This window comes from Phoxinus phoxinus (genome assembly GCF_949152265.1).
Source record: "Phoxinus phoxinus genome assembly, chromosome: 16".
Lineage (NCBI taxonomy): Eukaryota > Metazoa > Chordata > Actinopteri > Cypriniformes > Leuciscidae > Phoxinus > Phoxinus phoxinus.
In genome coordinates this window covers 6,874,778-6,900,393 of record NC_136891.1, presented here as the reverse complement: position 1 = coordinate 6,900,393, position 25,616 = coordinate 6,874,778, and the positions used below count along the sequence as shown (strand labels likewise).

At 37.2% G+C, this 25,616-nt stretch overlaps 2 protein-coding genes across 3 annotated transcripts in view; one reads left to right on the top strand and one right to left on the bottom strand.

Annotated features, from left to right (window-relative positions):
• The window catches only part of cep85l (centrosomal protein 85L), a 59,976-nt gene that overhangs the window by 26,840 nt on the left and 7,520 nt on the right, over positions 1-25,616 (top strand). Inside the window, exons 3-7 of the mRNA XM_079583642.1 lie at positions 927-1,636; positions 21,866-21,951; positions 23,279-23,396; positions 23,480-23,677; positions 24,075-24,227. Coding sequence (XP_079439768.1) covers positions 927-1,636; positions 21,866-21,951; positions 23,279-23,396; positions 23,480-23,677; positions 24,075-24,227 — 1,265 coding nt within the window. The remainder of the gene's footprint in view (positions 1-926; positions 1,637-21,865; positions 21,952-23,278; positions 23,397-23,479; positions 23,678-24,074; positions 24,228-25,616) is intronic.
• Positions 4,203-11,617, bottom strand: pln1 (phospholamban 1). 2 transcript variants are annotated; one of them, XM_079583646.1, is made up of 2 exons: positions 5,657-5,940; positions 4,203-4,369 (listed from the first exon to the last, which is right to left on the bottom strand). In XM_079583646.1, the coding sequence occupies exons 1-2, from the start codon at positions 5,809-5,811 to the stop codon at positions 4,351-4,353; spliced, it is 174 nt and encodes a 57-aa protein (XP_079439772.1). In that variant the 5' UTR covers positions 5,812-5,940; the 3' UTR covers positions 4,203-4,350. The 2 variants fall into 2 exon arrangements, 1 of the variants encoding a protein (XP_079439772.1); XR_013794337.1 differs by lacking the exon at positions 5,657-5,940 and adding an exon at positions 11,497-11,617 and having other exon boundaries at positions 4,233-4,369.

The window sequence follows — 25,616 nt, the reverse complement described above, 5'->3', positions numbered from 1 at the left end:
CAGTCATTGCCGTCTCTCAGGAAGACTAAGAATGTCTAGCACGTCTCACTTCCTGTGACATCATCAGAGGCTTGTGTCTCTCTAAACTTCTCTCTGTAATACCTTTCGGGCAAGGATGTTAAAAACACTTCACTTCCCCTAATGTGATCACTTCTAATCACTTTTCAGTTGACTGTGAGAAGTATGTGTCTCTCCATTTGACTGCATTTGTCTCTGATTCAGAGTATTTGCAGTTTTTTATTCACATTGTTTTCAATAGCAAATAAAAATGCTTTGCAATGTCAGTCATTCAATTCAGTCCAGTGCACAGAAGAATAATATATCACTCTTTTTAACACTTATTTATAACACTTATATTTGTATTTCTTAATTCCACATAAGGATAATGTGGAATCATTTTAAACAGATCTTTTCTCTTTTTTTTCCCCACTCATCAGTCCAGTCCACACAAGAATAATATCCCATCATTTTTAATGCTTATTATTACACTATTGTTTATTTATTTGTTTGTTTGTTTTCTTTAAAATCAAGTATAATATCCAGTCATAATTAACACTTATTTATAACAATAATTAATTTTATATTTTGTATTGTTCAGAAATCTGTGGTTAGTTTTTATGGGATGCTTTGTAAAGCTTTGTTTGAGCAGCAGTAACCAAGGGAGGTGGATTGTGCTGAAGGGTCAATAAATAAAGTCTGCATAATTAATGACTTAAGTCGCACACTAAGTAGGGGTCACTCTTTTTCATCCATAGCTAGCCAGTTACCTGTCATCCTACTGATAGCAAAGCAGTGACACTCAGAATGTGTTTACATTCAAACGAAAGTTCTGTTTTCTGGTACCGCCTGATGCTAGCAGGGGAATTGACACTGTCAGATAAGCCTGGAAATGTCTACATTTAATCTCTCTTTCTCTCTGTCTCCAGACCACTCCAGCTCCAGCGGCACGTTGTCCTTCCAGCATCTGCGCTCGCAGGGTCCCATCCCCACGGCCCACGTCATGCCATCTCCGTCCAGCTCCAAACTCAGCGCTCCCTCTGCCCCCACCAGCCCCTGGAGCAGCTGCCAGCTCCCCTCTCCCCTCGACAGCCCCCTGGACATGAAAGACCCCCGGCCAGTGCGCCGCTGGTCCTCCCTCACCCGTCTCACCGGCCAGGAAAAAAACAGCCCTTCCGGGAGACCGTCGTACCGCACGGACCCTCACGGATCCCTGGATCGAGGTGTGCTCTATGGCTACCGACAGGACCCTCTTTATTCAGACGGCTTCCTCTCTGAGAGCTTGCACAAACTTTCCACCACCTCTGACTTTACGAAGTATGACCTGGGCAGCAGTAACACCCTAGGTAAAACAGACTCGTCTTGCTCGTCTCCGCTCAAGCCCAGCACGTTAGACCTCTCCTACAGTGCCTTACCGGAGAGCAAGACCCCCACGATCGGCCTGACCGGGCCCGGGCAGAAAGGTCCCACGCTCAGGCACCAGACCGTGGGGGGGTCGCCCATCCAGCCGGCCGTTCGGACGCAGATGTGGCTGAGTGAGCAGATGGAGTACCGGCCGGGACCAGAGGGATGTGGTGGCTCGTGGCAACAGGAACAGCAGCAGCGAGAGCGACTACGGCAGGAAGCTGAACTCCCACAGGTCAGCTTGCAATGTTTTTGACAGGGAATATGAAGTTGAGAAAAATATGCTGGGTGCTCTACTAGTTGTGTCTATAGTAAAGCGGATGCTGAATTGTTTTTATGATACCATTGAAGAATGCCTTGTAAAAGTTGGTTAATAGCGCCCTCTGCTGGAGACAGTGGCAGGGTGAATTATCCTCCTTTTTACAGCACAAGCCATACAAATATGCTTTATTTATCAGACATTCTTTTTTAAATACATGTTTAAGGGATTTTCCAGATTACATTGTGTTATTTTAGTATTATTTATATACTATTATAGTTTTTATTAATAATTATTCAGTTTTTAAATATATATATATATATAATTTTCATTTTAAATATTCCTAATTTTGCTTTAATTTATTTTTATTTTTATTTAGATATTTTTATATAAAATGTATTTTATTTAAACTTAGTCATTTTATTTTAGTTGCTAATTGCCAAGGCAAAATTTCCAATTTGATGGGAAAAAAAACGCTTGGCCAGTAGTATTTCTACTTGCCCTTCTAACATTAAAAAAAGGTAAATTTGGAAAATTAGATAGATAGATAGATAGATAGATAGATAGATAGATAGATAGATAGATAGATAGATATTTTAAAAATATGTATATATTTAATTATATTTTAAAAAATATATACATTTACAATTAATAAAAATTATTATTTCGAATTATTCTGGTAATTCATACCTCAGATGCTGTCAGTAGAGTTTAATGTGTATTGCACTTGAATTGAAATTTACTTTCAGATAATGCTTTGAAATCATAGTAACATTTTTAAATCCGGCGTTTTTCTGAAAACTGCGTCTTGCACACCAGAATATAGATAGTAGATGGAGTGGAGGGGTGAAAAGTTTGATGGATTCCTGGCGTCAGCCGAAACGGAAAGTAATTTCAAAAACAGAACAAGGCTTTGATTGAAATCATGTGCACTGTTGAATCATACACAATATGACCAGGAATGTGCATTAAGAAAGTAAATAAGGTCACTTTTGATTTCATGTTGATTATGGTCTCCTGTGCCGGGTGTCTATTTTTAGTAGTAAAGACCCAGTGTTTGTTCCAATTGGATGTCTTTGAATTTCTCTGCTTGAGGCTCAAAATGTTTTATTCAGCCTAAAGAGAAACCAAAAACATTTGTTATCAGTGGAACGGTTTTATTTGCAGCATTTACTTCCATTCAGTCTTATTTCTCAAAGACTTGCATTATGAACATGTATATCATTACTTCATAAATATATTCACACAGAGAACACAAGAACACAGTGATTGTGATTGTATAAATAATGTAAAAAGGTTGCAACTTTGATTTATATTATATGCAAACCAGTGTGTTTTCTCATTACAAACATGACTATCTATTTATGAAATACGTGTGTATCAACAGCTTTTATAGCAAGAAAAAAATGCATGTAGTATTTTTAGGAATAGTGTCAATGCCGTGTCATGTGATTTGAGAGCTTGTCTATATTTTCAGTTTAATTCATTTGGCCGTGTACTTAAATCCACACCTGCTGTTCACAGAAAAACAATCTCATTTTGAGGTAAATCCCATTTTTAATCCTAGTTATGTTGTTGTCTTCGTGAGCAGTCAGAGGCAACGACCACTAGAGGGCGCAGTGAGACTGGAAGCAATGCACCTATACTTCCTGTCAGTTTTAAAGCCTCAGTGAATTTGAGCTAAAATGGAGTATTTTTGTAGCCTGGTTGACACCAGACTCTTCTCAGTTGTAACTGAGAGTGGGTCTGGGGAAGGTTCATTCACAGCCCATTTCCAAAGGGGCGTCACCAACGGACGTCGCTCAAATGCCTCTGGGTGCAATTGGATAGACCTAAAACCAATCAGAGCGTTCGTCATCGTGTAAAGCCCACCTCAGCGTTTGTGATTGGTGCCTCGATTTGGAAAAATTGGAAATGGGCTTGAATGGGCTCTTGGCCAGATGGACTTGCAGAGCAAATCTCAAATTTTCCGGAAGTTTATCAGGGTTTTCCCAGGCTAGTATTTTTGAACCATTTTGATTTCTTTTTTTTCTTCTTTACTTGATTCTGGAGAGTGATGCGGTGGTAATCCGTTTTTATCAATTTACTGTAGGCCTACCCCTCCATTAAGCTCTTGCAAAGCATGTGTTGTAGGTTAAAGGTGTTGTAAGCAAAGAAAATTAACGCCAGACTCAAAAAAATGTCCCTACTGACTGATTCAAATTAGTGAAATATGTGTCCTGAAAATGTGTTAAAGCCAAAAAAAGAGTAAGGGGATTAGCCCACTTTGGAAAACTAGCCAATCAGAAACATTTTCTGCCTATCAATCATACAAAGGTTTGTCTAACTTAGAAAAAGATAGAAGTCAGCCTAATGTCTGAAATCGTTTGCAGTGTTTTTAAAAGGGTTTTGGAGGTAGAGTGAGTGGGAGTCTCTTATACCGATTATTCTTGTTTCGGGCCATTTTCGGGTCACATGAGCTTGACAAGAATGAGCATGATCAGTAGAGCCACTACAATAAGCAGGAAGTTGAGCAGCAGGTTTAGTCCTCGGTTATTGGTCAGATCCATACTGATGGGATGGAGATTTCCAGGGTTGTTCGGGTTCAGCCGTGGTGCCGCGTAGCCCAAGCGTATTCGGCCCCAGGTGGAAGATCTTCTTGTTTGCCAGTGAACAGGAGGACGAGCAGGTTACATCGCACCGCTGGTCTCTCATATGCCGTAGAAAGAGCTAGACATGATTGACAGACTGATATGAGCTTTGCTGACAAGACAGTCATAGAAACAGACAATAACTGGCTCTCTTATATATTAGGTCTTATTCAAACAAACTTTCTGTGACTTTGTGATCATTAAAACACTGATTTTGATAGTTTAACAAAATTAGTACAGTGGGAGTATCAGTCAAAAACAGAAGCAGCACACTTTTTATTGCACACACGTGATCATGTCATTTGTTTATTGAGCAAGTGATTTTCAGTTTGGCATAGTGTGTAACGGAAGACGTGACTCAGATGACATCACTCAGGCCCGCAGGTGACATGCACTGATGGGATAGTGACAAAGACATGGAAAGACAGTTGCATGCTTCATAAGTTCATAGCGAAGACTGGTCAGTTCCTCAGTCCGCCCCAGCATGGAGCTCCAATCCTGTTTAAGTCGGATTATATATACTGTACTTACACTATCATCTAAAAGTTTGGGGTCTGTACGATTTTTTTTTTTTAAAGTTGCTTATGCTCACATTTGTTTGATCAAAAATACAGAATGATTTGCAGCTCAAAACACATTTTTTATTATTATCGATGTTGAAAAAAGTTGTGCTACTTCTAACCCTATATTTCATGGTTTTCTTTTGTTTGATGAATAGAAAGTTCAGAAGAACAGCATTTATTTGTTGTTGTTTTCTTGTGGTATTTTTGGTAACATTATAAAGATCTTTACTGTCACTTTTGATAAATTGAGTGCCTTGAATTAAACTATTAATTAAAAAAAATACTGACACCAAACTTTTGAAAGGTAATGTTACTATTTTCTCTTGGTATTTTTTGATATTAAATGAAATTGTTCAATTATACTTAATATTTATATTAGTCTTATTAATTTTGCCTCGTCCACCATCTTGGAGTTGTTGTTTTTTCACAATGGCACAATGCATTATGAAAGAAGAAAGGATACACGTGATGCTGACTTAGTATTTGGCCAGCAATGGAATTAAATTAAATTGTGTTAGATGTTATCACAAATATATTGGCATTTTACCAGCTGACTGGTTTACCAACATCCACTGAAAAGGTCATATTGGTCAACCACTAGTATTGTCGTTCTCGTGTCATTCTGAATTTGCTATTTATAATGACATTGATAATCATGCAATGTACAACCCAACTACTCAAAACCTGCTATAAAATAATAAATAGCTTCGCCCATCCACACCCTCCGCCCCTCAACGCAATTGGCCCCGCCCCCTATGTACAGTCCTTCGCCCTCATTGGCTACAGGGAAAGCTCCCGCTCACATTAGCAAGACAATGATGTAGATGAGCAGCAGGCAGATGAGGATGAGGCAGAAGTTGACGAAGAGCTCCTGCATGTTTTGCTTGGCCTGCTGGGGAACCTCCATGGTGGACGCCCGGCGAATGGCCGCCCGCGTGATGTGCTGCACCTTGTCCATGCCGAAGCGGGCTGGGTGGGATGGATTAGTGCAGAGAGAGGGGAGAGAGGAAGGAAGAACGGCAGTACCGCAAGCTGGGGAGGAGAAGCGCTGCTTGCTGTGGTGATCTGGTTTTCAGTGGACACAAGGCTGAAGGGAGGGAGCAGACAGATGAAAGAGTGAATGTGCATGCAATATTCACACGTGACGTGCAGGTCTGGTAGATGTTTCAGAAGACTTCGGGACTGTAATATGTTCTTAAAGTGGTAGTTCGTTCAAAAATCAAAGTTCTGCTATCATTTACTAAACCTGTATGATTCTGCAAAACACAAGATGAGGATATTTTGAAGAATGTTGGGGTCCAAATAACATTGGACCCTATTGTACAGACAAACATGTTCAACATATATTATTTTTTTGTGTTCTGCAGAAGGGTGGGTTTTCTTTTTTGGATGAACTATCCCTTTAAAGGTCCTTTCACATGATTTGCATTCGGGCTTCGATAAGAATGTAACGGGCCACTTTGACTTTCACATAACAAATGTTGCGGAAGAGTGATTTTACGATCTAGTATAGTTGCAAGAAAGGTTATACCGTGTTAAACATGTACAGTATTTAAACAGGAATTGGGAACAGAAAAATGTTGAGTGCTTTAATACATTGCAGAAAGAAAGAGAGAACTCAATGATCATGGGTTCATGAAATTTTAAGTCTTGGGGCGATTTTAATTAATTGAACTAAGGTGCTATGTCTAAAATGAAAAATAGAAATATGACTATTTTTAAGCATTTCTGGTTGCATTGTTGTGAGACAAAATCATTATATACTCTACCTTTCAAAAGTTTGAGGTTGGTAATTTTCAATATTTTATGTTTTTTGCTCATGCACCAAGGCTGCATCAAAACACAAAACAGTAATACTGTAAAAAAAATTAAAAAGTAATTTATTCCAGTTCTCAGTATGTTTTTCGGGAAATCATTCTAATATGTTGATTTGCTGTTCAAGAAACATTTCGTGCAACAGTTTGTCCTGCTTATTTTTTGTGTGGAGACTGGCATATTTTTTTTTTTAAAGATTGATAGAAAGTTCAACATTGAAAGTAGAAAGCTCAAAAGAACAGTGTTTATGTGAAATAGTCTTTTTGCAACATTATACATTTCTTCACTGTCTTATTATGATGTGTTTGATTTCAACTTGATGTTTCCTTTTTTGAATAAATTCATTTTATTGATTCAAAAAGAAAAAAAAATCGTGTGAATTGTCCAGTACTCATCGGCTGCGCTTTGAAAGATCAGTGGAAGGTGAAAGGTCACTGACTCTTCATAGTGTTCAATCAATTTGCAACTGATGCAAGTCAAATGAAATTGCTTTTAGTCTCAAATAGAGCATTCCTATGCCCTGAACAGTTTCATTTTCAGATATGTCACCTAAAAGGAAGATGCTTGACTGGTTTCTAAAATTAAAACCACAGGGGTCTCGGTTCCACTAGATTCTTCGTTCAGAGTGGATTTTTCAGTCTTACTCTTGCATTTCCACCAAAAGATGTACTTTTACAAAGCCTTGTTCTATTATACATCAAGTGCAATGTCATTAACTTTATTATTATTGAATACTTCCAAGATGAGACTTCAGCAGCACATATTGTGTCTTTATATAACTGTGTAGGAGTGAGCTTATTTCTTTTCATTATCCCGTCTTGGCTCTGAGTGAATAAAAAGAGGTGGCTTCAGAAAGATGTTTTATATTGGTTATTTTACATGTGTACAAAACAGCCTAAATCAGGATTTAGCACTTCGCCTCCGGAAAGATTAGATGAAACCCTGTTTTCGGCGAAAGATAAAGTGGCCTTGATTATAAATCTCTGTGTATCAGCGGAGCTCTCGTCTTTGGCAAGCTTATCTCTTTCTTTCAGACTGCTGCTCATTTCTGTCTTCTCGAATCTGTAGGGAGTTCTGTCTTACAGATGCATTCGGCAGCATCGTATCCGGAGTAACATCATGGACATGAAGCACCTGTGGCCTGTGTGTTCATTGGCCGCTGCATTGCGTTATCTGCTGCATTAAGGTTATTCTTAGGAATGACCTTTTGTGGTCACAATATTCCACTGAAATCATCCCTCAGGAGCCTGACTCTCACTTATCACCAAGAGGGTTTTGAAAGCCTGGGATGTTGTTTTTGTTGTTGGATATGTAGGCTGTGACTACTTTAGACTAATGGGAAACAGTTATATGGAGGATAGTGTTTTTGGGAAGTGTAAGATTTGCTTGTTTTCACACTGAGCAGCTAGTCTTACTTGACAGAAACCAGTTCCTTTGCAACAACTTGTAAAGACATGAAACAGGCCTTGATTAGAGCGCGCATGTTCAACATGTAACTCCATTTCCACAATTTATGTTGTTTAAGATGGTTTTGAAATCTTCAGCAGAGGCTTCCTGTCAGGAACACAATCAATGTACCTCTCTTCTTACTCTTTTAATATTTTTAACAGCTGCTTGAGTTAGCATGCTTTTTTGCTGTACTTTAGCTGTTCAATTTAGTTCATTTGTGCTGTTCTGAACACCTCACACCATGAGCATTGCAGTTTATTTAAATGTAAAGTCAAATTAACATATTTTAACACAAGAATCCATCTCATGTAAATGTCCCCTAAGGAATGCATCTAGTGAAGCCAAAAACGGCCTAAGTAAACACTTCTTTTAAAGTGTTTTATTAAATCAAATAAATAAAAATAAATAGCATTTTTTAAATTGGAATAAATGGATTGAATTGATAAAATCCTAAAAGGTCATGGAAAAAGTTGACAATTCCTGTTTTCTTTTTAAAAAAATCTCAGTTCTAAAGTATTTAGTTGACTAATAATTGCTTTGCAACTTTTTAGTGTTATTTATATAAAATATATTTTTAAAATCCTTAATTTTAATAAATGACTGAAAAATAATAAATTATAGAAGTTTGTTGGTCAGAAAGTTTAGGAACCCTATATACAGAGCTTCTTAGAGACCACCAACAAGACAATATTTAAAATGTCATCTTGCACAACCTTACTTAGTTGGCCATTTTTGTCGAGTACCTGAAGAAAACACTTAAAAATTGGTAGGAAAATAGTTTGAAATGTTGATAATTTGAGGGTTTTGTTTGTGTATTTTACTTGCACTAATCTAATGTGACGCAAGTGAAACAATGCTTTGTAAGATAGAAGTATGTTGGGTCTCATCTCATTTTCACCTATTCCTCACCGATTGTTTTCATAGTGTTGTTTGCATCCAGCTGGCCAGTGTCACTGTAGAAAGAGCTTAAGTAGACGAGTGACTGACAGTGAAGCCTGGAGTTGAGCAGTTCATTCATTCACGGAGGAGATAAACATGCTGCTGGTGACGACGGGCTTGCGAGAGATGTTTGTCAGCACTACAGGACACCAGCATTCCATCGCCCTAGTTAGCTAGTCAAGAGTCATGTCCCCCATCACCACTGGGAATGATAAGATCATTAACAATCTCCTTGGGAGGGTATCGAGCAGGTCATATGCTTAAGATACCCTTCCTCATATGGTTATTCAGAGCAGATTTGTATCAACTCTCTCAAGCCATCCTTTGGCAAAAAAACGCCAACTCATCAGCATTAAAATGCACAGACACTGCCAAGAAAGTTGTGAAAAAGAGAAAACAAGTTGAGCAAAAAATAAGAGAATCGCACCAAAAAAGGAAATCATCTGAAAAGCTGGCCTGGAGATTTCCCAAGCTGGAGGATGTTTACGTGCATATATTTTTTACTCTCTCCTGGCAACTTCCTTGCACAAATAAGTCCACTTAAGGCCAAGCGAGTGCATTCAGTTGGCCTCAATGCTGAACTTTCCATGATGGCATCGCAGAGCAATGCAGAGGGATTTTTTGTGGCTTGGTGATGCCTCTGAGGACATGACTCTTCACAGGTAGGACAGTGCCTGTTGAACTGGCATTAGGACAGACATTTTTGGCCATGCACACTATGGGTTGTGCCTATACAGTTGTATATTGATATTTCATTGTTTTTTTGCCACTATATTTCTTTAAAAATTTAGATCTTTCTGATACAGTATTGATATAATTTTATACAGTTTAATAAAGAAATAATACATGATAAAAACATATATATTAAAAAAAAACTAATGAAACTAGTGTTTTTATAAATGCAGTACTGGACAAAAGTGAAGCAAATGATACCACAGATTCATTCTCTCACCGAAATTTTCTTTCACTTTTGCTGCAGTTTCATTCGCAATACAGTTATGATAATGTGATGCAACAAATGTGATGACTTGTTTGAATTATCATGAATGTACTGCACTATATATAGCGTTCAATGCACAAATGTTTAAGTCACAACATCTTTCCAGAAATTGCTAATCACTAAAACACACACACACACACACACACACACACACACACACACATACACACACATATATTATGTAATTTATATAACATAGCAGTTTTATATATAATATCAAATTAAGAATCTGTTGTGGCATATATATATATCTATATATATATATATACACATTTATAAAATAAATTATATAAAAAATATATAACACTTGACAATAAGATTCCAATTATTTACATTACCGGTAGTTAACGTGAACTAACTCGATGAAAAATACTTCTAAAGTGTAAGTGTTTAATAATCTTAATGTTAATTTCAACATTTACTAATTAATTAATTAATAAATACTGTAGAAAATGTACTGTTCATTGTTATTATTTGTTAATACATTGACTTGCATTAAATCGAAACCTTATTGTGAAGTGTTACCAAAAAAAGTATATACTGTTTGGTGATATATAAAATTGTGTATTATATTTCATATAATTTAAATTAGGAAATAGAATCAATGTAAAAAAAAAAAAAAAAAAATTGAGGTGAAAATGTGTTTGTGGTGTAATAAACCAGATGCTACAAATACATTGATGTATATAAATCTTTATCGCTTCAATATTTGCCTCAGGCCTGTGCAGACGCCACATATGGATGTGTGCAACCTGTGGCGTGATTCCTGCTTTAACAGGCTTCTGTACGCAGTTAACCTTTCCTACTCTGCAGGGCCGCAGTGAATGCAGCGAGCTCATTTGTGCTGAAATGAAGGGTTGTCAGATCTCCCTGTGGAGGTGGTGTGTGTAGGTCAGAGTCAGTCTTGGTCACGTCTCCCCGATTTGTGTTCGGAGAAGAATGTGTCTGGCTCGCTGTTTATCGTGAGCGCACAGACCAGAGGACAGACCCAAACATCAAAACTCTGATTAATCTCTGCCACTGCTGTGTAAGAATATAAAACTGATGAATAACCCTCCGACAATTTATCATAATATCTTGGATATTTGCTGTATTCTTATTTATGAAAATGCGTATGCATGTCGCTGTTCAATCTCGAAAAAGACCCATCTATGGGGTTTGAAAAACTTACATTTTTAAGATTGTCAACAAATCAAATTTAGGAAAGCACTGTGAATTTAGGCTGGTTTTGGATTCGCTTGACCCAAATCAGATGCGTTTCTATTTTTTTCTGCAATGTAAAAGAACTTGGATGCATTTGGTGAAACAGTGATAGACACAATAGCCAAATGTGATAATAGTCAAAAACTAAATCTAGATAAACTGATCGTGGACTGTTAGATGACTAATGTGGTCCATCCTTAAACTGATATGCAAGGTTTATAAGAAAAGGTTACCTACCTAAATCTGTAGATGAACAGTATTGGGGTTCAATCCCGTTGCTCTGGTTTTCTTTTAGAGGAAAGGAGGGTCTGTGGCAGCAATGTGGAGCTCGAAAGTTTATGGCATAAAAAGTGAAGGGGTGGAGTATAGAGGAGAGAGGAAAGTGAAGAGATGCGTAGGAGGGGTCTGAGCTATCTCATTCTTTCCCACTGTTTTTTTGGGGGAAGCTTTTTACAAGCTTTTATCCTCACATAAAAAAAGCCAAGGTTGTAATGGATAGTATTTATATGTCCTGCATTTAGAATCACTGTCACTACTAAATGAAAGAGTATTAGTATTATTATCTTGATTTATTTTTTATTCAATTTTATTATTTATTTTATTACTGGTGTTTTTTTGTTGTTGTTTTTTCATTGCAGCCAATATTATTTAAAGCAAATGTATCCATGTATAAAATAAATTATTTATGAATGTATGTGTTTTCTAGTTGATAGAGTAGACTAGAGTATTATTATTTTATTTTTTTGCTGGTGAAATTTTACATTGCATGCAAAATTAAAGTTAAGCAAATTCCTCCAGGTCTAAAATTAATGATATATATTTTATTGAATTAATTATACTTGGATAACTTTGAATGGGCAAAATAATGTAGAATGTTTAAGGGTTAGTTCACCCAAAAATGATCATCATTTACTCACCCTCATGTTGTTCCAAACCCTAGAGACTTTTGTTCATCTTCGAAACACAAATGAAGATATTTTAATGAAGTCTGAGAGAGTTCTGTCCCTAAATAGACAGCTATGCAACTATCACTTTGACGCTTCAAAAAGTTCATAAAGAGATCGTAAAACTAATTCAATCGAGCTGTTTAATACAAATTTTCTGAAGAAACTTGATCGCTTTATATGATGAACAGATTTAATTTAAACTTTTATTTACATATAGAATTATAAGAATTATTACATATATTCATCAACCCACACATCTGTGCTAAACGGAAGTGGTAAAGAGGTAGTTGCGTAGCTGTCAATAGTTGCGTGGACTGTCAGTGGAGGAATAGAAATATCAGATTTCATTTAAGATATCTTCATTTGAGTTTTGAAGAAGAATAAAAGGCTTTATGGATATGGAATGACATGAGGTTGAGTAATTAATAATAATAAAAAATCATTTTCGGTGAACTAGCCCTTTAACTTTGACCTGCAAATATGTTTTTAGTATTAAAAATGATTATTGCTTTTCTCATGTGCATCTCTCAAGCACAGGTTGGCTGTGTATAATGGGCACTGCCTACATTTATCATCAAATGACAAAAACTGTGGACTTCGATTAAGGTGTCGACATATCTGACTCCTACTGCATGTGCATATCAGGTTCACAGCACAGTTTCCCAGTTGTGTGCAAATAAACGGCCATTTAATTGCACATAATTGTGCCTAATATATCGTTTTTCTTGCATTTGCATGTGTTCTTTACTCTGAACTGTTCAGCCCTCGTGGAATTTACTCTGTAACCGTATCCAGCAGCTCTCAGTCTCACCGGAGATTCCAGTTGGTGGATTAATACAGATATTCTCTTGATGTTGCTGCCAGAACAGCATGTGCTCTAAATGACCGCTTTTATTGAGAAGATTGTCTGCGAGATCCTAATAGACTATAAACATCTTCAACCTATGGTTTAGGAGCATCCTCAGGGGGCACTGGGAACTTTCTTGCATATTTTTGCTTTTTTTCCCCTCATTGTTTGAGTTCTATTTTGAGATAAAAACATCCCAAAGTTCTCTTCCTTATAAGGAGCTCTGTTCGCTATAGACAGAGAAGCTTTAAGAGATTGAAGAGGACATGAGGAATGGAAAAGTAATTACGATGGCATCCAATTTCAGTGTAGTCTCCGGCCAATGCGAAACTGTTTTTTTGGCGAGGTCTGGATGAACACCACTTGACCAAAACCAATAAAATGTCTAAAAATCACAAATGCACACTAGGTGCACTTGAAGGTTGTGTTGTTTAACAATGATAAGTGTTTCCACCAGCTTTTGGTCTCCCATGGACAACTAGCTTCATCAAATATTACTGGTGAACACCATGGCTATGCTTGTAAACCAGGACTAAACAAGCATAAAGCAATTGCATGTAATTTCACACACTACAAAAATTGGTATAGAAACATTTTCTTTTAGAAATTGCTAGTGAATTTCACAGTTATACAGGCAAGTAATACATTTAAAAGTATTTTCTTGTAAAACATACTTTTTTTATCGTGTACTAGTCTTTTTCACAGATTTTTTTTCTCAACTCCTTTAAATCATCTCAGTTCTTTTTGAATGTTCATTAGTTAGCATACTAGTTGTTCTCACTACCATAATGTCAATGCAACAGGACATCGAGTGTGCTGTTTGGCTCGGTATACATGCTGTTCTTTATGGACAAGCTCATTAAAATGGAGGAGGTCAGTCCTCTGTTGACCTTGCTCTCCCGTACCTCGTTTACAGAGTGTTTATGGCGTGTTAATGCCTGGTTGCCATGCGCATGCATACACATTGTCCATTCGCCTGTGCCATGCCCTCTGGCCAGTGCTGGAAAGTTTGCTTGTTAGGTGCAATACATCCATGTCTCAACTCATTGTTCAGCTTTAGCACACCCGCTCCCTGGATCCAACAGCTGTCACCAGGCCACACAACACAGAGGTGCCTTTGGGCTATGACAATGTGTGTGTATGTGTGTGTGTATACAGTGACCCCAAAAGGTATTTGGACACTCAAGTGACACTTAATGTCTGAATGTCATTGCAATTGCATTACACACCAGTGGCATCTGTAAACGAGAGCTTTTATACATACTTTTAATTAACTGGTGCAACAGCGATTTGAAGTCATTTCTCCTCAAGTTCACACACTATGTTAAAGTGTCCAAATGTTTTTTGTTTTTTTAAACAAAGCAAAAGATAAAACTGAATATACTGTCCCAGAAAATTATTTGGACACTTAAGCGACATTTAAAAATGCAATGCATTAAAGGGTTAGTTCACCCAAAAATGAAAATAATGTCATTAATGACTCACCCTCATGTCGTTCTAAGCCCGTAAGACCTCCGTTCATCTTCGGAACACAGTTTAAGATATTTTAGATTTAGTCCGAGAGCTTTCTGTCCCTCCATTGAAACTGTATATACAGTCTACTGGCCATGTCCATAAAGGTAATAAAAAGATCATCAAAGTAGTCCATGTGACATCAGTGGGTTAGTTAGAAGTTTTTGAAGCATCGAAAATACTTTTTGGTCCAAAAATAACACAAAATAAGACTTTATTCAGCATTGTATTCTCTCCCTTGTCTGTTGTCAATCCTTCACAGTTACGCTGATGGCGTAAGACGCTGATGACGTGTATTTCTGGTGCGCCCGAGCTTCGTTTACAGTCTGAGGGAAACGCACGCTGTAAAAGTGTCTCATCCGCGACATGCACATTTACGCACCATTAAAAAAATGATATCCACGCAAACAATGTAGAATAGCTTGAATATAGCGTGCGTCTCCCTCAGACTGTAAACGAAGCTCGGGCGCACCAGATAACACGTCATCAGCGTCTTCCGTCAGCAGCGTCACTGCGGAGTCCTGAACGCAGATTCACAACAGACCCGGGAGAGAATACAATGCGGAATAAAGTCTTATTTTGTTTAATTTTTGGACCAAAAAGTATTTTCGATGCTTCAAAAAATTCTAACTAACCCACTGATGTCACATGGACTACTTTGATGATCTTTTTATTACCTTTATGGACATGGCCAGTATACTGTATATACAGTTTCAATGGAGGGACAGAAAGCTCTCAGACTAAATCTAAAATATCTTAAACTGTGTTCCGAAGATGAACGGAGGTCTTACGGGCTTAGAACGACATGAGGGTGAGTCATTAATGACGTTATTTTTATTTTTGGGTGAACTAACCCTTTAAGGTGCGTGCACACTACAAGCGACAAAGCGACACGTTACCATTCATTTCAATGGGGAGCGGGCGTTTTCCGGCGACACGCGCGATCGCGGCCGTTGGCGACCTGATGGGGCGTGTCTGGCGACGCGACAAAGTTGAGATCTGTTTAACTTTATGCAAATGAAGAGCGACTTTCGGGAGCGACAACCAATAGGAGTGAAGTCAGTGGAGCGCGCATGATCAGCCGTCACTCTCTGACAGAGGCAAGTTGAACGAGAAGCTAATTTTAGCAGGCAGAAACTGTCCTATAAGTTGTGATAAATCTCCGTGTGCATACAGTGGTGTTCACAGTACTGACTCAGAGCCGGACTGGTTTCGTGGACCCATATAGACGGTATTTGCCCGTTTGTTGCAGTTAAATAGCCGCTATGGCAAAAAGCACTCACAGTTTCTCGTTCATCTTTAATATTATGCATGTTATACTGATTCCATTTATATTTAGAATTTTCGTTCCAAAATGTTTGTTTGTAGTGGCTGGCAAGAAAACGGATTTGTTGTCTACAACATGGAGAAACATCTGTGAATGTCACTCACAAACATTACCAGGCAACCAGTAGCGGGAACGCCCACTAGCGACCTCACCGCCAGCCACTGGCGACCTGCAGCGACAAAGTCGCTTGTAGTGTGCACACACCTTTAGATTTGGCAGCAAAATATCAAACCAAGTTATATATGTATTTTTTTTTACTTTGAATTTTGAACAATATTTTAACAGGACTCCATGGTAGAAGAGATATTGTATCTCAATGGGACCCTCCTGGTAAAAAATAAAATACAAATATTAGCCTAAGTGTCCAAATACTTTTCAAGTCTTAATTTTTAACACCTAAAGAAAAATCTTGTTTGAAAAAAATATAACTAGGTTTGATATTTTGTTGCCAAATCTAATGCAATGCATTTTTAAATGTTGCTTAAGTGTCCAAATAATTTTCTGGGACACAGTATATTCAGTTTTATCTTTTGCTTTGTTTTTATGCATCGAGTATTTTGGATCTAGAATAGCTTAAAGCAAACACTTTAAGAGATCACCTACATGTGCTTAACACCGATAGGTGATTCTCATATAACACACAACTAAACTCCCCACTGCATCGCAAATGGCCACAGCACTTCCTTCATTGCCAATTCTGAGTACCGTCACTTCAAAAGGAGCCAGCGTGTCTCCCCTGTGTTGCCCAAGCATGCCAAGAGGTTGATGGACGGCTGTCTGGAGGGCCTTCGAGAGAGCGCAGTGGCAGGGTGTGATAGAGTTCAGGGAATTGGCACCAGATTAGCTGTGCAATGTGGCAGAGTGAAACTGTTCAAGTGCTGTAGCCGAAAGCCATCAGACCTTTCCTGTGCCCTTTGGTATGTTTGAGAGAGTGGATTTGACTTTTATTCTGTTCACCAAGAGTATCAGTCCTCTGCGAAAGAACCGCTCTTTCTAATGGCTACCAAACAATTAAATATTTATAGCACTCTTTAAAAATGAAGCAATTTTAAAGGCCTTATTAAATCTTTTTTCTAGCTGTTTGTCCATGTCTGTTTGCTTTGAGTTCATCTCTATGCTACTCATAAATAAATACATTTACATGTTTTTAAGTTAATTGTCAATGTTTAGATTTCATTTTTAAGATTATATTTATGCATATACACAATATATTGGTATTGGTTATCAGCCAATATTGTTTATTTATCAGGATCAATGTCAGCCAATATTAGATATTTGATTGCTCATTTCTGCCTGCTTTTACATTCAGATTATCTTTGCTACCATCTAGTGCTTACTTGAGTCATCATTTATAATGTTTTATATGGCTTGATTTATATTATTTTTATAATCTATTTTTTTTATAATAAATCATATAATTACACTTTTTTTTTTTTTACAGAATAGTATACAATTGCATTTAGAATTCTATACTATTAGAATTCATCTGCACTGGTCAAGTGATTGTATGGGGTGTTTATGGATCTTTTTCATAGAGTAAATGTTTAGTAGTTATCAATAGAATATGCAGAGGAGGTTTCTCCATTGTCAAATGAAGACCTATTCAAAGTTGCTGACTCGAGGGGAACAAGAACCTAAGGGAGTTTAATTAAAGAAACAGCATTTAGCATTTTCTGGCCTCCATCTACTTTAATAAATGAGGTTCGTTCCTCAAGCAGCTGTTCCTGTCTCCGACGGTTTAATCGGCCGTGTCCTGGAAAGAGACGAACACAACACTGCTGTCAGGAACTTTGAGGAGCAGGTGGAGGAACAAGTTTAAACAAACTCCTGACTCATAAAGCTTTTAGTTTATGTAATGGCATAAAATTAGGGTAAACACAGACGTTTATTCCCATTAGATGCCCACTTACCAAGAGGACAGGCGTTCTTTGGGCTGATGCATGTTTTTAAGGAACATTTATCATAAAAACAGACAGGTTTTGATGCCATAAATCAGTGCAGACCTATAACAGTCTGCATTTATGACAGATTTACAAGGCTAGGGTCAATATAGTATCTAAAGTCCTGGTCTTGATAGGAATGGCATGGTACTTTTGGCATGTGGTAACAACACCTCCCGAAGAGACAAGCTGGTGGGGAATGACAGCTATGCCTGGCCTACATGCTCTCCACTCTTCAACATAAAGCCGGGTGGCCAGATGCATGAGATTGGAGACGTCACATGACTGCTGGCTTTCCTTCGGTGCAATGGTTGAGCTGCTTCCACCTCACAGGAAGCCAATAATACTATTAAACATAATGAGAGTATCAATGTCTAAGGAGTTTTTATAACCATCAGATATTGCCCTGTTAGAGTGGTCAGATTGCTTTCATATTCGTTTTTATAATCGATCGTAGGTTGGATGAAATTAATAAAAAGCCTGTGGAAGGTCGAATGTTGGTTTACCATTAAAAGATTTTGTGATTATGCAAACTTGAGTAGTGTGCTGGATTTATATTTTTCAAGCTTCAATAAAGTATGCTGAAGCATCATAAAAATAGTCTATACAACTTGTGCACCATATGATCATTATGTATGAAAAACATGTTGAAATCAAAGTCTTCAGTGACTGAAAATCATGTAATTCGCCCTAATCTCCTTTCAAGAACATTACAAGTAACTGTCCAATTTTTTTGAAAGAATCATTCTTTTTAGATTCATATTTTTAATGAATCTGTTGATTGGATTCACAAAACCACTCTAAATCAGTTGTTCTCAACCTTTTGGACTCCAAGGGGCCGTCATATGGAGACTGTTATTTACCTCAGTACTTCTGTTGTCATAAAAGTGAATAAATTAGATATCAGTTGTTTAATCTTTATGTTTAGTGTTTAATGACTTTTATTAAAATAAAGATTTTTGTATTTAACCCAATTTAAATTATTTTAAGACTACTGAGGCCCCCTGGTTGAGAACTCTAAATGATTCATTCACGAAGGAACAAAGGATTTTAAGTCAATAACAACTTAAATTTCTGTCTTTTTTTCACATAAACATAATGCACAAGTCGTATCAACTCTTTTACTATACTTTTTATGGTGCTTGTGCACCCTTTTCATGTAGAAAGAGACAAAAAGTTGTTCTTGTTTACATTTTTGTGTGAAGTAATCTTTTAAGAGCGAATAGAGGGAACTGCCTCCTCAACTTCCCCTTATCCATTCCCTGTCATCTGCTTCCCAGCCGGTTTGTTGTTGCTGCTGCCAACCACCCAACTGGTTATGGACTCCTCCTGCGCAGCTCACATTTACGAGAGCTTGGTGCTCTGAGCTCACATACTGTGGAGATTTGAGCCAGTTTGTTTTGTTTACCACACGCTGACTGTTAAAAATATCCCCAGCTATGTGAAGAGGTGAGGGAGGCCTGGCAATGAAAGTGGCACCTGCTTCTTATCACCACTCGGTTTGCTGCGGGGACTAAAATCTCTCCAGAGGCAAATAAAGGCATGTTTGCTCGAGTGTGCCACTGATATGTGCCGCATTTATAGGGTTGGCATTTGTGAGCCTGGCAGCTGGTCAAGTCTGCAGAGTTTGGTCAGGGAAACAACATGGACTATTTTAAACAGTTGATGTAAATGAGGTTAATACATCTGATCGCTGGTTGTCTGCGGTTGCTCCTGCGCAACCACATCAGTTGAATATGTAGTCCAGTGGACGGTGGTCATTGGTCTCATGGATAAAATGTACCATATTCCACAAGTATCCCACATATCCATAACCCACAAGTGCAGGACACCTAAGAGTTATTTTGATTCTTTACGGCTGTTCCGATTACAGAGATTCAGTAAAGATGTACAGAATGTAATGATGTAATGAAGAAAATAAATTAATAATTGTTAAATTATTAATGATTGTATTTAATAAATGAAAACAAATCTCTCTCTCTCTTTCTTTCGGCTTGCTCCCTTTTTGCCAGGGGTCGTCAGAATGAGAATGTACTAACTCTGTGCTAGGACACACACACACACACACACACACACACACTTACACTCACACTCACTACAGCCAATTTACTTTGTCCAATTTACCTATATTGCATGTCTTTAGAGCACCCGGAAGAAACCCATGCATTTAATTAAAAAATTATTGTAAATTATTTAATTCATTTGAAAATATTTCTAATATTGTACACATTTGTTAATTCAATTGAATCCTGTGGTATATTAATAAAGTAGTGATTTAAAATATTTTCTGAAAAATATTTTATTTTAATGTATTATTTTTTATTTGTATACATTTTTAAATATGAAATATATTAAATAAAAATACTGTTATTATTTGTTTATATTTTATAATTGTATTATTATTTATATTATTTATATTTTAGGTATGTTTTATAATCATATCATAATTTGGTAACAATTTACAATTAGGTTTTTTAACATTAAACTTTAACATTAGTTAAGTACTTTAGTTAACATGGACTAAGAATGAACAATTCTTCTACAGCATTTATAAATCTTAGTTGATGTTAATTTCATCAGTTACTAAAACATTAAAATCAAAAGTTGTTGTAATCTCTAGTTAATGCACTGTGAACTAACATAATAAAAATACAACTGTTCATTGTTTGTTCAACTAATTTTAACAAAGATTAGTTTCTCATTATTAGTTAATGTTAGTTACTACATTAACTAATGCTAACAAATTAGACCTTGTTGTAAAGTGCTACCAATGTTTTTTAAATCGTTTTTAGAAATATTTAGAAAGCTCTAGAAACTGAGCAGTTTCACATAAAGGGGCTGATATTTCTTACCCCAATGTCCCATATATTCATTATAAGTCTCAACAGAATTCCCTCAAGCTGTGTTGAGTTTAGAGTCATCCTTCCAAGTCTGCTGTATGTTTTGAGTAAAGCATGAGACGTGACCTTATCAGTGACCTCTTCAGCAGGGTCCTTTCAGCGCCTCATGGGGCCATTTGCAGTGCTCCCATTTAGCGGCTTTATGAGCTGTCACCCTTCACTCAAACATGCGCCGCTGAAGATGCTGTACATACTGACTTAAGGGCTATGGGGAAACTATATGTTTGGTGTGTGCCTGTTGTTTTTCATCACCTTTCAAGGGAATTCTAGAAATCAGGCCTGGACTATAACATCAGATCCGAGATGAACTTGTTTTATTTGGGGACACTGTTATGATCAGTTAGCCCCTGCTGGCAGGTTACTGAACTACACCATTACAAGAGCAAAAAGCATCGTTCTCTATTGACAGCCATTGAAAAAGTACAAATAATTATATCAATTATGTTAATATAATAAATTTTATTTTATTTTATATATATGTGTGTATATATATATATATATATATATTAACATAAAATATAATATAACAATATTATGTAAATATTATGTTTGGCTTATGCTACTCTGAGCAATGCCTGAACTTGGTATTTTGAGCACTTCTTGCGTTATTTTTGCCTCTTCACGATGACTCGCTTGCTGTAGTCCTCAGTTGTAAGTCGCTTTGGATAAAAGCGTCTGCTAAATGACTAAATGTAAATGTAAATATAATGTATATATTATATAAATATCTATATAATTGCAGATATATAATTTATTATTATAAATTGATTATAAACCAATGAATATAAATTCGAAATAAATATATATATTTTATTACATTTATTTGCCATTCAAATCACATACTTCCAGTCATGCGCCTCCTTGGAAAAACCAAGTAAAGTTAAAACCAAATTCATAATTAGATTCAGTAGTGCAAAGACTCGCTGTCATCCTCCAGGCTAGAGGAGACCTTTACAAACCCCCCGGAGTTCTTCACTGCAATGCTGCATGGCTTCGGTGGCAGTTTGTTGCCGATGGTGATTATGATGACAGAGTATGCTAATTACTGTGTGCTTACCATAAGTACACGCTAGCCTGACCCTGCGTGTTTACCAAATGAGGAGTTCTAATGCTATAATTATTGTTTTGTGCAGATGCTGAGTGGAACTTCTCTCCCTGTCAATACCCTGGTAAAGATTAAGGAGGGACTCCTGAGGCAGAGGGAACTGGAGATTGACCGGTGAGTAAACAAAGACACTTTTTAAGTGCTTATGAAGTCATAAACAAAGAATGAAAACTATTTATCAGGGCGTGTATATCATATTATTAGGGCTGTCAAGCTATTCATAATTAATTACACAATGTGGTGATTAATTAATGGCAAATTAATCACACATCAAATTTGGCTGAGAAATTACCCCCAAAAGGGGTCATTTCATTATTGTGTTAAATGAGAAAAGTATCAAATAGACACTACAAAAAGTATTACATTATTGAAATCAGGGTTTAAATTGGGCCAGATCTTCGAGTCAAGAATGAAAAAATTAGCAACTTATTCCCGGTTGTTTGTCAATATAATCCACTTATGCTTCAATAAAGCAATGATTATTGTGCAAGATGCTGCAAACACAATGATACATGATGCAACGGCAAAAGGTGTCCGTCTGATGCAACTAAAAAATGACTCAACCTTTCCAAGAAATGTCATGCAACTGCTGTCAAAACAAGACCTTTCCTGACCTCGCACGTAAATAAACTAATGGATTCATTCATTTTTGTGTGTAGCTTTGTCATTAGCTCATGTTTCTGGGGAAGGGGCAGATGTTTCATTAATAGCATTTCATTAATTTAACACAACGTCGGCTGTGCTCCGGACTGTGACCCTGTAGTGACTTCTGTGACCTTGAGCCGGTTGTAATTATAGCATCATGCCGTCACCCATAGTGTTGCTTTGCTTTTAGGTGAGCTCTGACAGACGGAGCAGTGCCACACATGCCACAGAGCAGACGCCACTGTTCAGTCTGCTCACACACAAACACACTGCATATCCCTGCCAACAATTACACATGAGGAAACCAGCACGCTTTTAGCTGGGCATCAGTCTCCTTTTTGTCAGGCTTCTAAATCCAGTTTTGCTGTCCATTTATATATCGCTCATCTACAATTTTAAATATTGTAAAGGATAAAAAAGGATGTACCACAAGATGATGTTGCGATCAGTTCACTGATTTTGCTGGTATTTACTATGCTGAACTTGATTTAGGAATGTTTAACCACACGCTCTCTCTTATTTTGCTCAAGGGCAGAAAACGTCCAAACCAAGCACACTTTAAAGTGTCATTACAAGTGTAAAAACATTCTTATGAAAGCAGTTGTGCCTGCCACATCACAGCGACTGCCTCCAGCAAGCATGTCCTTCACTCTCAAAAGGAATTTTTCAGCGTGCTTGTTTTTAAAACAACTTCTTCGCATGGTACCCCAAAGAAGTGCTTTGAAGCAGAGCTGTGCAATAGACTGTGAAACTTACTAAGTGAATACTGAGTGTCTTACTGATTTGTGAATTCTAGGCAAAAGCAGCAAATCCTTCAGCTTCATGCCAGGATCAGGGAAAACGAGATAAGGGCGCAACAAGTCCTTCACAACCAGAGGGGGCGCTATGATGACTCGTATATGCTCAAGCCCAAGGTATGTCTCATTAAAATGAATTAAATAAGAGAAAATACTTGTATAATGGCAGTAAAAAAAAGTACTTCTTTCCACCTTTTTAGGATTCTCCATATGACAGTCCAGTATCCGGCCAGAGTCCGAAGTCTCAGTTGCCCGAGCGACTGAGCCCACTGTGCTGTGAGAACGGAGAGCTGGGGCGTAAATTAGCTTCGGCAGAGCTGGAGGTCATCCACCTCAGCGAATTTCTCAAACAAAATACACAGAAATACACCGAAGACATCAAGAAACTGGAGGAGAAGGTTAGAACTTCTAATTCAAGCCATGTGAATGGTCCTAAAGGTCTGTGGTACCAAAATGTTTGAAATTTTTGGGTCTCATTCACTAATAATTGCATGTATTACTGATCAGATGTATCTCCGTCTTTATGCAGAGGAACCTCACAGCTCGAATTATAACACAGCTTTTCTTAGTCTTTCACTGTTTTTGATTAAATCAATTTAAGAGGAAATATCTCTAGATAAAATTATTTTCGGACGGCCATTCAGAATATGTGATTTTTTGCATACGTGTGGTTTCAGTTGTTGCTGAACACAGATTTCACGCTCAAATTAGTGCGTGCGGACACTTACTAAATAAGACCTATTGTTTCACATGCCCTACTGAAGCTGAACAAAGATGCTTTGTGCTTCCGATCAGATGAAAACACGTGACCGTTACATCAGCAGTCTGAAGAAGAAATGCCAGCGTGAACAGGAGCAGAATCAGGAGAAGCAGCAGCGCATCGAGACGCTGGAGAAGTACCTGGCAGACCTACCCTCGCTGGACGAGGTCCAGGCACAGGCTCAGCAGGTACGGGCCGTTCTCCATCTTTATTGTAAAGTCCTAAACTGCAAAAACTAGTGATTGTGTTTTACTTTCTCCAAAATCATTACCAGTAGCGCTGGGTATTGACACAAATTTCACCATTTGATTCGATTGCGATTCAATTCAATTCCAGCTTTGATTCAATTTGATTCGATATCGATTAATTGGGATACAGTACTTGGAAAAAAAATATCTCAGCTAATGCTGTTAAAAAAAGAACATTTGGTACATTACTGTAATATTAAAGGTTAAAATTAGCTGATTTGTACAGGCTACTAACTTTTAAATTACACATAAGGAGGTTTATATTATAATAACCTTTTATTGACATGTTTCTACTCGTTTTTTCTATATATAAATATTTAAATGGTGGCTGTCATAAAAAACATGATGGATTTTTTTAAACATACATTAAATATTGAAGAACAGGTTAGTAAAAATACTATGGATATGCAGTATAATGCACATATTTATCAAAATCCTCCTCTCTAGAGTTTTCTTTAGCTGACTAATCTGTTTTTGGACATTGAATGGCTTTTCTGAGGTAATGTAATATTAGATGACACATTGTATTTTTAAAGTTGTTTTATTGAGGTCTTTCTTGTAAAGCGGAAGAGATCATCAGTTCAGTTTTGTTCATTCATCAACTGAAAACAGCGGACTAAAAGATCCATTCTTGTGATTTAAGAATCGATATCGTTATCGATATCATATAAATTCAAACCGAGAAATCATTATTTTTTAACCTAGCCCTATTTACTACTATTTTTTTCTGATTACAATTCCAACACCTCAGATGACACCTTTTCCAAGTTGGTCACAAACTTATCCAACTTTAAATCTGATTGTCAGCCTCAGAAATCTTAAGTGTTCTTGGTTCAGTTAATGAGGGCATAATTAACGTCTCCTAAACCAACATAGCAGTGCCAGTCCCCACGGCGTTCTGCTAATAGATCTGCACAAACAGCTGCTAATGTGACAGCAGGCGCTCTTCATTATGTTTGGGAATAATCTTACTTGTGGGTTATTAAATCATTATTTTGTGCAGTTTACTAGTATGCACAACCGTAAGAGGATTAATACTATTATCTGACAGTCCAACAAATGTTTGGAGTCATATTTTTCTTACCTGCTTTGCACTTTAGCACAGTTTGAGGCGTCTGTCACTTTGAGCCAGACATTTTCTTTGATATTGGATTAAATGCAATACAGTTGACTGCAAAAATCATTTTACCAATCAATATATTCAGTCTTTTAGTAAAAAAGATCAGAATAAAAAAGATACATTTGTTAAAAAAGACAAAACTCTTGAATTTATACATTTTATTTGATCTTATTTAAAAAAAAGTTCTGGGCAATATTAGATTTAACTGA

Excerpts from the sequence above, each read along its gene's own strand:
- pln1 (XM_079583646.1), bottom strand. The coding sequence starts at position 5,811 with ATGGACAAGGTGCAGCACATCACGCGGGCGGCCATTCGCCGGGCGTCC.